A 15,586-nucleotide genomic window follows, 5' to 3' on the forward strand; every position below is an offset into this window, starting at 1 on the left:
GTGTATGTACATTACATCTAACGTCTTCTGTCTCATTCAGATTTCTTCGTGGTACGTCGTTTCTTTCCGTCTTACAGTGTATTATGTACTCGCATTGTCGAGGAGTACCGCAAGTTTCCTAAAAGACTTAGATAATGACGGAAGAGCTAGAAATTATAATCGTGAACAGGCGATTTGTACGGTATTCATAGTTACGCACATTAAGAATGAATGGTGTTCATGGTCACAAACTGTTCCTTCCACAATGGCATTTTGTTTTTAGATGCATCGACTTCGCCATCAAATTAGAAATACGTTGCTTCTCAGATTACAATGTCTTACTGACGGCAGTCTGTAGACAACTCTCTTTAAAATTCAATCCGGGTCCTCTAATTTTGCTTCTTGTTTTGCTTTAGAAATTCAACAGTAGTGGGCTTTCAAGTGAAAACTCGTTCCAGGGCGTTAAAGAAAATGGGAAGTTTGTTTTGTTTGTGGTCCGTGTTGTTGAGAAATATGAAACAAAGCCGCGTGCCACATGCAGTGCTTTTGAAGTTCACCCTCCCCCCTCTTCCAGCTAGGAGAGCATGGCATGGTAGAAGGGGAAGTGTGCATTCGGGCCAGAGGGATGTGGCGCGCTTGCAAAAGAACTGCACGTGGGCCGATCTCCTGTCCGTCCTTGCTCCAAGTATGTTGTAGGGTCATCACTGCCTGGCGTGTTCTCCATTTCCTGGAGCCCAGACTGGTGCTGGCCAAATTACACCATCGCATCACGTTCTGTGGCAGCATTAGATTAGATTAGTTTTTCGTTCCATAGATCCGAGCTGAGGAGATCCTCGTGGTTGTGGAAGATGTCAATTTTTTTGAAGCTGAAATAACAATACTAATAGTATGAATATATACAATACATCATTTGTTTCTATTAAAAAATTCGTCAGTGGAGTAGAAGGAGTTGGCCACTAGTAAATCATTCAGGCTCCTTTTAAACTGATCTTTATTTGTAACAAATTTTTTTATGTCGCTGGCAAATTATTGAAGATGGGTGTTCCTGAGTAGTGGACCCCTTTTTGAACTAAAGTAAGTGCTTTTAAGTCCTTGTGCAGATCATTTTTGTTCCCGGTATTGTATGTATGAACTGAGCTGTTTGTTGGAAAAAGAGATATATTATTTAGGACAAATTTCATTAAGGAGTAAATATACTGAGAGGCAGTAGTTAGTATACCCAGTTCTTTGAAGATGTTTCTGCAGGACGTCCGTGAATTTACTCCACAAATAATACGTATTACACTTTTTTACTCTGAAAACTTTTGTTTGACTTGAAGAGTTACCCCAAAATATTATACCATATGACATTATGGAACGAAAATAGGCAAAGTAAGCAAGCTTTTTAATTTTTATGTCGCCTATGTCTGCTAACACTCGAATTGCAAATACAGATTTGTTAAGGCGTTTCAGGAGCCCTGTGGTGTGCTCCTCCCAACTGAATTTCTTATCAAGTTGTAATCCCAGAAATTGAAGACTGTCAACCTCTTCTATCTGCTCTTCTTCGTACTTTATGCATATACTGGGTGGAAACCTCTTACAGGTTCTGAATTGCATATAGTGAGTTTAATGTCAGTGAGTTGGCTTTAAACCATTTATCAATATCCATGAAAATATCATTAGCAGATCTTTCTAAAACTATACTCGACATACTATTTATTGCAATACTTGTGTCACCTGCAAACAAAACGAACTCTGCTTCTTGCAGTGTAACTGATGAGAGGTCATGAGCAAAGACGTACCTGCATGTCAACATGAAAAGTAATAAGTAAGACTACTGGTAATGACACGCTTGCACCGCTGTGTTTTTGGCGAGCTCTTTTAAGCCTGGTGTAACGCGGCCCCGCCTGTTGCAGGTCACTCAGCCGGCCCGTGGGGACATCCACTACCTGGCGCAGCTGCTGGGCCCGTCCCACCGCGACCAGCAGATCCCTCTTTTCCACCGGGTGGCAGTCTAAACCCAGGTGGGTTCGCCACTGAACACAACCTACAGCTAGTACTGCTAATATCACTGTCTGACAGTTCCCTCCTTACGTTCGAGAGTTGGTCATAAAGTTTTAAGGAAGGCTTTGGAAAAGGCCAGGCTCTGACTGTAAGACTTGCTGGTGGTGTCAGTCCTCCACTGTATATTTTTCCCAACGGCGGGCAGCTTGGCAGAGAATTTGGTTGCAGAACACTATATCTTGCCTTTCCAGGGAACAATCCACTTCGGAAATCGCCTCGTCGCCAATCTGGGTGTTTTCTTCATTCAAGTAAAGAAGACGACGTCATTGGGTGCCATAGCTGTAGAATACAGGTGTGAGACGTCTCATAGCCCAAAGTAGCAGCACGTCTTGGGCAGAAAGAGCTGAGGCGATATCTTGGAGCAGGATCACCCTCTTGGACAGCTTCCCACTACGCTTCATCTTGATAGCCCTCTGAAACCCTGTCCGGGGGTTTCAATACTATACAGCTGTGACGGTTAGCCCCTTACAACCATAACTGGCAGCATCACACTATAGTAATCCCAAAAAACACTCAGCCTCTTGCCTTTTTCGGCAGAGGTGACTCCGTATGTTTCCACTGACTGTCGTGCTCCCTTGCCTCGATGTCATAGTTGTTGTGAGAAGATTACATTGACTGACAACTAATCGCAACACCAAAAAATAATTAATGTAGGGTAGCGAAATTTCGGGAATACATTTGTCTAGGTAACATACCGGGAGATCAAAAAGTCAGTATAAATGTGAAAACTGAATAAATCACGGAATAATGTAGATAGAGAGGTACAAATTGACACACATGCTTGGAATGACATGGGGTTTTATTGGAACCAAAATAATACAAAAGTTCAAAAAATGTCCGACAGATGGCACTTCATCTGATCAGAATAGCAATAATTAGCATAACAAAGTAAGACAAAGCAAAGATGATATTCGTTGCAGGAAATGCTCAATATGACCACCATTATTCCTCAACAATAGCTGTAGTCGAGGAATAATGTTGTGAACAGCAGTGAAAAACATGTCCGGAGTTATGATGAGGCACTGGCGTCGGATGTTGTCTTTCAGTATCCCTAGAGATGTCGGTCTATCACGATACACTTGCGACTTTAGGTAACTCCAAAGCCAATAATTGCACGGACAGAGGTCTGGGGACCTGGGAGGCCAAGCATGACGAAAGTGGCGCCTGAGCACACGATCATCGCCAAACGACGCGCGCAAGAGATCTTTCACGCGTCATTTTGTGAACTTCGTGGTGGTTTTTTTTCCTAGTAAAACCCCATGTCATTCGAAGCATGTGTCTCAATTTTTACCTCTCTATTTACATTATTCCGTGGTTTATTAAGTTTTCAAATTTATACTGACTTTTTGATCACTCGGTATTTAAGAGACTAACATTGCAGGAGCAGAGGTTAATGTAAGCGCGAGATAATCCACTACAAATGCGAAATACTGGTACATTAATAATCGGTGTAACCGCCAGAACGTTGAATGTAAGCATGCACGTGTGCATGCATTGTGTTGTACAGATGCTGAATGTCAGTTTCTGGGATGGAATTCCATGCCTGTTGCACGTGGTCGGTCGACAGAGGGATGGTTAAAGCCTTTTTGTTGGTGACGCTGGAGATGTTGTCCGATGATAACTCATAAGTGCTTCATTGGAGACAGAACTGGTGGTCAAGAATGCCAAGGCAACATGTCCACACTCTGTAGAGAATTTTGGGTTATGGTCCGCCCCCGTTAGCTGAGTTGTCAGCGCGGCGGAATGTCACGTCAAGGGGCCTGGGTTCGATTCCCGGCTGGGTCGGAGATTTCTCCGCTCAGGGACTGGGTGTTGTGTTGTCCTCGCCATCATTTCATCCCCATCTCCGACGCGCAAGTCGCCCAATGTGGCGTCGAACTTCCCCGAATGGGGGACTCCCGGCCCACAATGCCATACGCTCAATTTATTTTGGGTTATAACATCGGAACGTGGGCGAGCGTTATCCTGTTGGAAAACACCCCCTGGAATGCTGTTCATAAATGGCAGCACAACAGGTAGAATCATCAGACTGACGTACAGTTATGCAGTCAGGATGTGTGTCATAGGAAATCGCACCCCAGACCATAACTCCAGGTGTAGGTTCAGTGTGTCTAACACGCAGACAGATCGTGTTGTGTAAGAGGCGGAACTATGGGCCGCATGGAAAAAGGGTGACGGCTGAGTCCCGCAATTTGACTCTTAGTCTGATCAAGAGGTGTGGCCATTAATTGCACTGGTTGATCACGTAGTCTGACGTGAGGATCAATGAAATATACTTAACGGGATGCATCTGGCACATCTTAGGTGATTAGAAATTTAGTAGACAGGAATACAATTAAATATTTAGCTTTAATCCAACATCAGCGGTGAACGTCGATCTTGACTTTGTACAGTAATGTTTACAAGTGCAGTTATAAAATGAAATGCGAATACTTCTTTACAATTCTGATTGCTGACACATGTAGATCAATTGTCAATGTGTAAACTGTATGTGGTTTCTGGCTAGGTCGTCGCTACTGACTTAGCTGAAGGCTATGCTAACTAGCGTCTCTGCAAATAAGATCTCTGAAGCTATAACCAGTGAACCACTCCTATTAAATTCGGCTGTAGAACTGGCCAGTGCGTTAGCTTGTCTCGTAAGACCAGCCGAGTGGCGGCGCTCGGTCTGCTAGCGTCGACAGTGGCGACTCGCTGGTCCTAGGTGTACTGGCGGACCGCGGCCGATTTGAAGCATACAACCTAGCCAGTGTGGTGCCTTGCGGTGACACCACAGATTGGATGCAAGCCCTCAACTGGCCTTCTTCTAGCCAACACACAACACACGGCCATAATTGGCACCTAGGCAGAACCAGCTTTCATTAGAAAACACAACTAACTTCCATCCTGTGAGCTCTCGCTCAACGCCAGTAAAGTCACCAATCGTTGTCGTTTGGGGTCAATGGAATGCACCCTACAAGGATTCTGGCCTCGGAGGCGTCCTTGAAGTAAATGATTTGCAACTACAGCTCAAACTGCTACTGTAGATGCAGTATGCATCAGAGCCGTACGCTGAACACGACAATATTCCCTCTCGGTAGCGCCACGTGGCCGTCCAGAGCCCGATCTTCTTAGGACTGTACATAATCGTGATCACCGCTGACAGCAATAATGTGCGGTGGCTCCTTTCCTGCCAAAGCTTTCTGCAATACTGCAGAAGGAACATCCATCTTCTCCCATTACACGACCTCGTTCAAATTCAGTGAGGTGTTGATAATGGTGTCCTTGTCGCCTTAAATACATCCTTGACTAACATCAACTCACCACGTCCAATCTGAAAGGTAAATAACGCTCGCGGACGTTACAGTGTGTATTTAAAGCAAACCTGATCTTTATCACCATAGTGGCGCTACTAGGGCCTTTCTTATGCGTCTGGTGCGAAAGTAGAATAGGTATCATCTTTCAGATGCAGTAACAAGCCTACCAACTTTAGTTTACTTCACACAATCCTTTCCTGGTGTTGTATTTTTTTTTTCGTCACTATACATTCGTCTGGCCATGGCTGTGGGTTCTTTGATTGCTTCCGGAGAAGGCTCATCTAACTAGAACACATGAAACATTAGTCCACTTTATTACATAAATTTATAAAAGATTTACTTAACTTTGACACACTTCTATGCCACAGGAATACTGTACAGTTTACAACTGTCATGGACTGGCGAAGCATTCCTTGATGAACTAATTAACAAACTGCTGCCTTGCAGTGTAAAACGTAACCGTCATTAAAGTAAAGGTTCATCAGAAATTGTAAGAATTCGTAGTTCATACACTATGATGTTGACTCCTTGAGATCAGGTCACGAAATGGACTCAACTCTTGCATGCTGGACTCTATGCTGGCCTCATTTAAGGGCGTTGCTACCCTGAGAGGGAGGCGTGGTCTTCTGCAGTGCCTTCCATTGGTTGTTGCGGATTGCAGCGAGCTCTCTCTAATGTATGTGGTGTCGATTCAAGTTTCCGACTTCGGTGTAGCATTACGATCTCTGGACGGTACCAGTACAGTGATACAGCCAACACTCGTCCATGGTAATGAGGCAACTAAGGAAGACCTCTGGATTCGGCGGATGCATAGATTATTGCAGAAAACGACTGTTTTGTTACGGCTCCTCTGCCGGCGTGCTTCGGAACTGTGGGGTGGTGATTTCAATGTGTACCAGGGTTGCAGACATGCAGCTGCAAAGAAACAAATAGTTAATTACGTAATTTGATTCTTTTTAGAGGTGACAATTATAACTTATGTGTACTCCTTATAAATACATCATTCGATAATATTTTGAGCGTGTAAGAATGCTGTCTATTGCACGCGTAAAGTACTGGCTTGTTGCAGCTCTCCATTCGTGTGTAAGTTTTCCATATTTGCATAACTACTGTGCCCTACTTCTATTTGAACCTGCTTACTGTGTTCAATCCTTAGTGTTCATAATTTTTATCCCCAGCACTCTGGACGATACCAGTACAGTGATACAGCCAACACTCGTCCATGGTAATGAGGCAGATAAAGAAGACCTCTGGATTCGTTACCGAATTAACCATTTGTCGATGCTTCAGAATGTGTTTTATCAATTTATCCCTTCTTTTAGCTAATTTTTGCCAAACATTTCTTTTCTTCTCGTCTAACTGATCATCTTCTGATTTGTTACTCGATCTACTCATCTAATTTTCAGTATTATTCTATAGCATCTCATTCTCTTCTTGCCTATACTGTTTATCGTCCATGTTTTACACATGACTCAAGTACTTTAGTATTTTTTTCTCTTGATAGGACATCCATAATCGTTATGTATATTATTCCTGATTGATAACATCCACTACATTTGTAACAAATTTTGGTTTTCCGATAAAAGGAAAGCGCAGACAGGTTTCAGGACGAAAGTTCGATCTTTAGCTGCATAGAACGTCCATACGAATCAACTAATTGGGATTAATATAGTGATTATTTGGTACATGGCATATAAACAGGGAATCCATTTCATACCTTCCTTTGCCAGACGAAGAACCTCTCGAAGATCATGGCAACTGTCCAAGCTTAATGGTGTCACTAAGACACTCCCGCACAAAGCGAGATAGCCGGACTTCCGTACACAATAGTGCATTACGGCCATGTAAAACCAAACCAATTGTGTCTCTTTGGACAGGTGTCTTTAAAAAAAGTTTCCGCAGTCTAGTAATCTCCCACGTATTTTTCAAAGCAGTAAGTCTCAAGATTTTGTAAGTTCTCTTCAGTTACGGTTTTAGTGATGCTGTACACAGCACCAGTAGGACTGCAAAATTTATTTATTGGCCGGTTTCAGGTGCCAGTCTCCCTATCTTCGGCACATCTAGAATGTGTCAAACTGTAACTAGAAAAGCGGCAGCCGATAAATTAGTTTTGTTCTGCAAGGCACAACACCACCTCACAAGTCGCGTGCCGTTATTTTACTAAATTCTGACCGTGATTTTGTTTAAGAATCGGATCCAGTTGTTTATTCGTCCCTGAAACATATCACAGTCAGTTATAAAGAAATGCAGACTTTTTTTTTTTTTTGCTAGGTCATACTGAGGTGGTGTTACGAGTGGTAGCAAGGTAATATCAAGGTCGCCACTCAAAATGGGACACGTTTTTTTGGAAACAAGGTAATTGTAATACACTACTGGTCATTAAAACTGCTACACCAAGAAGAAATGCAGATGATAAAACGGGTATTCATTGGGCAAATATATTATACTAGAACTGAAATGTGATTACATGTTCACGCAATTTGGGTGCATAGATCCTGAGAAATCAGTACCCAGATCAACAACCTCTGGCCGTAATAACGGCCTTGATACGCCTGGGCATTGAGTCAAACAGAGCTTGGATGGCGTGTACAGGTACAGCTGCCCATGCAGCTTCAACACGATACCACAGTTCATCAACAGTAGTGACTAACGTATTGTGACGAGCCAGTTGCTCGGCCACCATTGACCAGTCGTTTTCAGTTGGTGAGAGATCTGGAGAATGTGCTGGCCAGGGCAGCAGTCGAACATTTTCTGTATGCAGAAAGGCCCTTACAGGACCTGCAACATGCAAGCAAGAAATAAAGCATCTTGTGAAAGTATCACAAAATCAACCTGCAGATCTACTTTCATTACATAGGTGTTCCATTACTACAAGTACGCAAAAATGAGCATACACTTGTTACACTCACAAAACAATGAAATACTATACAAAAATTAAACATTAAACAACAAAATGAACATTAAACATCGGACCGAATTTAAAATTTTAAAATGATGCCATAATCTAGTGATTAAGAGGTTTAATCCTCTGTTAAACGCGGCTGCCCCCGTCAGAGGTTTGAGTCGTCCCTAGGGAATGGGTGTATGTATTTTCCTTAGTGTAAATTAGTTTAAGTTACGTTAAGTAGTGTGTAAACTTAGGGATCGATGCACTCAACAGTTTGGTCCCATAAGATCTTACCACAAATTTCCAAATTTCCTCTGTTACAAGTTTAACACAAGTGTAACAGTTGGAAACCGTGTTTTTGCCTTGACAAGTGGTAATTGGCACTAAACAAAGAAAAATGCGAGGTCATCCACATGAGTAGTAAAAGAAATCCGATCAATTTTAGGTATACGATAAATCGCACAAATCTAAGGGTTGTCAGTTCGACTAAATACCTAGGAATTACAATTACGAGCACATAGGTAATATTGTAGGGAAGGCGAAACAAAGAGTGCGCTTTGTTGGCAGAACACTTACAAGATGCGACAAACCCACTAAAGAGACAGCCTACATTACACTTGTCCGTCCTTTGCTGGAATATTGCTGCGTGGTGTGTGATCCTTACCAGGTCGGATTGACGGAGGACATCGGAAAAGTGCAAAGAAAGGCAGATCGTTTCGTGCTTTCGCGCAATAGGGGTGAGAATGCCACTCATATGATACGCGAGTTGCAGTGGCAGTCACTGAAACAAAGGCGTTTTCTTTGCGGCGACATCTATTTACGAAATTTCAATCACCAACTTTCTCTTCCGAATGCGAAAACATTTTTGACACCCACATACGTTGGGAGAAACGATCATCGTAATAAAGTAAGAGAAATCAGAGCTCGAACTGAAAGATGGAGGTGTTCGTTTTTCCCACGCGCCGTTGGTAGAGAAGTAGTATGAAAATGGTTCAATGAATCCTCTTCCAGGCACTTAAGTGTGAATTGCAGAGTAACCATGTAAATGTAGATGTAGACAGCTTAACTGACGGCACAGATACACCAGGACTTTATTTATCCGATATTCGAGAACGAGAGCACTTAGCGACTTCCAATAAACTTTACACATGATTTCAAACGTTTCTGAAACTTTTTTCTCGCCTCAACCTCCCCCCCTCCCCCCCCCCCCCCCCCCCCCCACACACACACAAAATGATGAAAGGAAAAAAAAGGCTATACCTTACTATAGTTTCGCTGTTCACAAACTAACTTCAGCACCAGGCATTACGTTTTAACTGATTACTTCATTACTAGTATATTCCCAAGACGGACGGTATCTACATACACCACTGACCGTACCTGAAACATTGTATCACTGTACAACAAATAGTTCAGAAGATATGATTACAAACATTGAGATGCGTGAAAAACTACATTTAGCTTAAAATGGTGCGAAAATTAGCTAGACGCTACTGAGGCAGTGTTTCACAATGAAAGCAGTTAGCGACTTCCGAGAAGCTTTAGGCATAATTTCAAACCTATTCTAAACTTTTTCTTGCTTACTTGCTCAACGTAAAATATTTACCTTATTAAGTCATCTGAGTTATCGAATGTTTCAAGCTATTTCATAGATGAGAGTTCCATTCTATAAAGACTCGGGAGTTTACCGGTAATAAAGGAAACAGTAGCTTGCCTGGAGATACGATGCGATGCCCTGGGTCGACGTCGCTGAGTGCTGTGTAAACATGGCCGCAACATTTACGCAGCTCACACATGGCTCTTCTACTAATTGTCAGTTGCCATGGAGGACTATAGAACCATATGTCGTCTTATCATGCATAACAAAGTACCCCCGAAGCCTTTAGCTATATCCATTCCAACAGCTGAAATGTGTTTTCATTTTATTTTATTTTTTTATTTTTTACTGACAATAGCTGCGATGAACTGAAGCGTGGAGCGAGGTACCGTGTGTGTGTGTGGGGGAGGGGGGGGGGGGGGGTCGGGGGTGGAAGGGTGGGTGGATGTGCGTGCGTAGTGTATGCGTAGTGTACCCAAGATAAACGTTAGAGAATTCGATATTCCGAGATCCACAGCGTCAAGAGTGTGCCCACAATATCAAATTTCAGACGTTACGTCTCACCGCAGGCAAGCAGCGGTCGGTGCGGTCTTGACTTAACAAACAAAAGCGGCGGCGTTTGCGCAGAGTTGTCAGTGCTAACAGACAAGCAACACTGTGTGAAATAACCACAGAAATCAGTGTGGGACGTACAACGAGAGTATCCAGTAGCACGATGTGGCGAAATTTGGCGTTATGGGGCTGTGGCAGCAGAAGACCAGCCCGAGTGCTTTTCTATCAGTACTACATCGGCTGCAGCGCCTCTCCTGAACTCGTGACGATATCGGTTGTACCCTAGGCGACTGGAAACCGTGGCCTGGTGAGATAAGACCCGCTTTCAGCTGGTAAGACCTGATGGTAGGGTTCTAGTGTGGCGCTGACCCTACGAAGCCACGGACCTAGATTTTCAACAAGGCACTGTGCAAGCTGCTAGTGGCTGCATGTTGGTGTTGGCTGTGTTTACATGCAACTTCATATGCAGCCATTCATAGACTTCATGCTCCCAAACAACGACGTCACGTCACCGTGCCACAATTCGCAGTTCGTTTGGAGAACGTTCTGGACAGTTCGAGCGAGTGACTTAGTCACCGGCCGACACGAATCTCATCCAAAATTTATGGGACATAATCGAGAGGACAGTTCGTACACAAAATCCTATACCGCCAACTCTTTCGCAATTATGGCCTGCTATAGAGGCAGCATGAATCAGTGTTTCTGTAGGGCACTTTTAACGACATGTTGAGTCGATGCCACATCTCTTTGCTGCACTACACCGGGCAAAAAAGAGGACCGACACTATATTAGGAAATATCCCATGGCTTTTCCACCTCGCTCTATAGGATTTTTGCACAACTAGCGTCAAGTCCTACAAAAGATTATTCATTATTAGCGCTGTACACTTTAACGGAAGCATTTCAGTAGGATTCGAGCTGAGGATCTTACAACAGAGCATCAAGGTTAGCTTACTTCCAGCGCCACGTGAGGTTTGAGAGCGCCATCACTGATGCGTTTTTGTTACCTGTTACAAAAATGGAGCCGGCCGCTTTGGTCGAGCGGTTCTAGGTGCATCAGTCCGGAACCACGCGCCTGCTACTGTCGCAGATTCGAGCCTGCCTCGGGCATGGCTGTGTGTGATGTCCTTAGGTTAGTTAGTTTTAAATAGTTCGAAGTCTAGGGGACGTATGACCTCCGATGTTTAAGTCCCACAGTGCTTAGAGCCATTTGAACCATTTTTGAAACTGCGAAAATCCAATTAGAAAATGACAAGAATCCATTTTCGGGATGAAATGTACCGTTTTTGTTCAGTAATTCCTATAACAACGCTATTCGCGCCGCTGCCCCCCCCCCCCCCCCTGAGGTTCGAGTCCTCCCTCGGGCGTGGGTGTGTGTGTGTTGTCCTTAGCGTAAGTTAGTTTAAGCTACATTAAGTAGTATGTAAGCTTAGGGACTGATGACCTCAGCAGTTTGGTCCCATAGGATCTCACCATAAATTTCCAAAAAATTTTCCTACTTATCGTTCCCATACAGATCGGGGAGATAGCATTTTACTAATAGCAGTACACACAGGGACCCACATGTAATCACTCTTTCCTATTCTGCTCACGAATGTATTGAGAATAAACTCCAATATGGAGTACAAAAGAAGTTTGTTTGTGAAGCAATTTACAGCGATTCACAGGATGCAGAGCAGATAGATGTGACACGCTTTCTTTGTCAAATATTGTCTCTCAAGTGCGTTTTGTGTAAGTGATTACCTTGTACAGATTATAGTGCCGAGTTAGTGCTGTTAATTATGCCTGCGAGAACGCTGATAGGGCACAACTTGAGGCTTGTGTGACATCCTAGTCCTCTCGAACAGCACCAAGTGGGGCCGCCGACATTAACGTACCCATCAGACGCGCGTATCGCGATCGGCAGGGTCCTAAAAGCTCGAATTACGCGACTAGCGAACGGGCGAACCTCACAGTTGGGTGCTAAACGTGGCTTGTAAACTGGCCGATTGGCACGTGCGCTATGAAGAGTTTATAGCCACACTCCATAATGTTTTGCGCCCATGGCTATACAGCTTAGATACACTCCTGGAAATTGAAATAAGAACACCGTGAATTCATTGTCCCAGGAAGCGGAAACTTTATTGACACATTCCTGCGGTCAGATACATCACATGATCACACTGACAGAACCACAGGCACATAGACACAGGCAACAGAGCATGCACAATGTCGGCACTAGTACAGTGTATATCCACCTTTCGCAGCAATGCAGGCTGCTATTCTCCCATGGAGACGATCGTAGAACTGCTGGATGTAGTCCTGTGGATCGGCTTGCCATGCCATTTCCACCTGGCACCTCAGTTGGACCAGCGATCGTGCTGGACGTGCAGACCGCGTGAGACGACGCTTCATCCAGTCCCAAACATGCTCAATTGGGGACAGATCCGGAGATCTTGGTGGCCAGGGTAGTTGACTTACACCTTCTAGAGCACGTTGGGTGGCACGGGATACATGCGGACGTGCATTGTCCTGTTGGAACAGCAAGTTCCCTTGCCGGTCTAGGAATGGTAGAACGATGGGTTCGATGACGGTTTGGATGTACCGTACTCTATTCAGTGTCCCTTCGACGATCACCAGAGGTGTACGGCCAGTGTGGGAGATCGCTCCCCACACCATGATGCCGGGTGTTGGCCCTGTGTGCCTCGGTCGTATGCAGTCCTGATTGTGGCGCTCACCTGCACGGCGCCAAACACGCATACGACCATCATTGGCACCAAGGCAGAAGCGACTCTCATCGCTGAAGACGACACGTCTCCATTCGTCCCTCCATTCACGCCTGTCGCGACACTACTGGAGGCGGGCTGCACGATGTTGGGGCGTGAGCGGAAGACGGCTTAACGGTGTGCGGGACCGTAGCCCAGCTTCATGGAGACGGTTGCGAATGGTCCTCGCCGATACCCCAGGAGCAACAGTGTCCCTAATTTGCTGGGAAGTGGCGGTGCGGTCCCCTACGGCACTGCGTAGGATCCTACGGTCTTGGCGTGCATCCGTGCGTCGCTGCGGTCCGGTCCCAGGTCGACGGGCACGTGCACCTTCCGCCGACCACTGGCGACAACATCGATGTACTGTGGAGACCTCACGCCCCACGTGTTGAGCAATTCGGCGGTACGACCACCCGGCCTCCCGAATGCCCACTATACGCCCTCGCTCAAAGTCCGTCAACTGCACATACAGTTCACGTCCACGCTGTCGCGGCATGCTACCAGTGTTAAAGACTGCGATGGAGCTCCGTATGCCACGGCAAACTGGCTGACACTGACGGCGGCGGTGCACAAATGCAGCGCAGCTAGCGCCATTCGACGGCCAACACCGCGGTTCCTGGTGTGTCCGCTGTGCCGTGCGTGTGATCATTGCTTGTACAGCCCTCTCGCAGTGTCCGGAGCAAGTATGGTGGGTCTGACACACCGGTGTCAATGTGTTCTTTTTTTCATTTCCAGGAGTGTAGTTCAATTAATTCCGACACCCCATGTGAAACAGAAACGTGATTTGAATTTTTTTTCTCTCTGTGCCCTTTGACTACGCGCGTCGGTGTGTAGGATGTGTAAATCATGGAATTCTTTTAGATAAGCAAAATTATTATGGTTTGATAGGGGCAGTGCACAAATGGTTTAGTTCATACTTAACTGGAAGAATGCAGAAAGTTGCAATAAGGGGTTCGTGTAATGTTAAAACAACAGCTGATTTGTCAAACTGGGGGGATATCAAGTACAGAGACCCACAGGGTTCGGTCTTAGGTCCTTTACTGTTCTTGATATACATTAATGACTTACCATTCCACATTGATAAAGATGCAAAGTTAGTTCTTTTTGCTGATGATACAAGTATAGTAATAACATCCAAAAACCAAGAACTAAGTGATGTAATTGTAAATTAAGTTTTTCACAAAATCATTAAGTGGTTCTCAGCAAACGGACTCTCTTTAAATATTGATAAAACACAGTATATACAGTTCCGTACAGTAAATGGCACAACTTCAGTAATAAATTTAGACTTTGAACATAAGTCTGTAGCTAAGGTAGAATTTTCAAAATTTTTAGGTGTGTCCATTGATGAGAGGTTGAACTGGAAGCAACACATTGATGGTCTGCTGAAACGTCTGAGTTCAGCTACGTATGCTATTAGGGTTATTGCAAATTTTGGTGATATGAATCTCAGTAAATTAGCTTACTATGCCTACTTTCATTCACTGCTTTCGTATGGCATCATATTCTGGGGTAACTCATCGTTGAGTAGAAAAGTATTCATTGCTCAAAAACGTGTAATCAGAATAATTGCTGGAGCCCACCCACAGTCATCCTGCAGACATCTATTTAAGGATCTAGGGATCCTCACAGTAACCTCACAGTATATATATTCACTTATGAAATTTGTTGTTAATAACCTTCACAGTTCAAAAGTAATAGCAGGGTGCATAGCTGTAACACCAGGAGAAAGGATGATCTTCACTATGCAGGGTTAAATCTGACTTTGACACAGAAAGGGGTAAATTATGCTGCCACAAAAGTCTTTGGTCACCTACCAAACAGCATCAAAAGCCTGACAGATAGTCAACTAACATTTAAAAATAAATTAAAAGAATTTCTAGATGACAACTCCTTCTACTCATTGGCTCAATTTTTAGATATAAATTAAGGGGAAAAAAACAAAAAAACTTAAACATTAGTGTCATACAATATTTTGTGTACTGTAATATCTTGTACAGACATCTTTTATTAACCTGACACGTTCCACATCATTACGAAGTGTCGTATTCATGATCTATGGAACAAGTATTAATCTAATCTAATCTAATCTAATCTGAGACTGGCTATATACCATCTGACTTTCGGGCAAACAACATCCATACAGTTCTGATGATATCAAGAGCCGACAAATGCGAGATTTATCGCACAGCCATCTTAACATCTCATTTACCCAAATTGCTGGCAAGAATAATATACAGAAGAATGGAAAAGAAAACTGAGGATGTTTTAGATGACGATCACTTTGGCTTGAGGGAAAGTAAATGCAACAGAGAGGCAGTTATGATGTTACTGTCGATAATGCAAGCAAGATTGATCAAAAATGATGACACGTTCACAGGATTTGTCGACTTGCAAAAAGCGTTCGACAATGTAAAATGGTGCAAAATGTTCGAATTTCTGAGGAAAATAAGGGCAGGCTATAGGGAAAGACGAGTGTTATACAATATGTA

The 15,586-nt window shown here is 44.0% G+C and overlaps 1 protein-coding gene across 1 annotated transcript in view; it reads left to right on the forward strand.

The window, feature by feature from the left end:
• LOC126336393 (uncharacterized) overlaps window positions 1–15,586 on the forward strand; it is a 262,692-nt gene that overhangs the window by 230,899 nt on the left and 16,207 nt on the right. The window contains exon 8 of the mRNA XM_050000069.1: window positions 1,875–1,982. Within this exon, the coding sequence (XP_049856026.1) occupies window positions 1,875–1,976 (102 nt within the window). The 3' untranslated portion in view covers window positions 1,977–1,982. The remainder of the gene's footprint in view (window positions 1–1,874; window positions 1,983–15,586) is intronic.

Source organism: Schistocerca gregaria, chromosome 2 (assembly GCF_023897955.1).
Source record: "Schistocerca gregaria isolate iqSchGreg1 chromosome 2, iqSchGreg1.2, whole genome shotgun sequence".
Classification (NCBI taxonomy): Eukaryota; Metazoa; Arthropoda; class Insecta; order Orthoptera; family Acrididae; genus Schistocerca; species Schistocerca gregaria.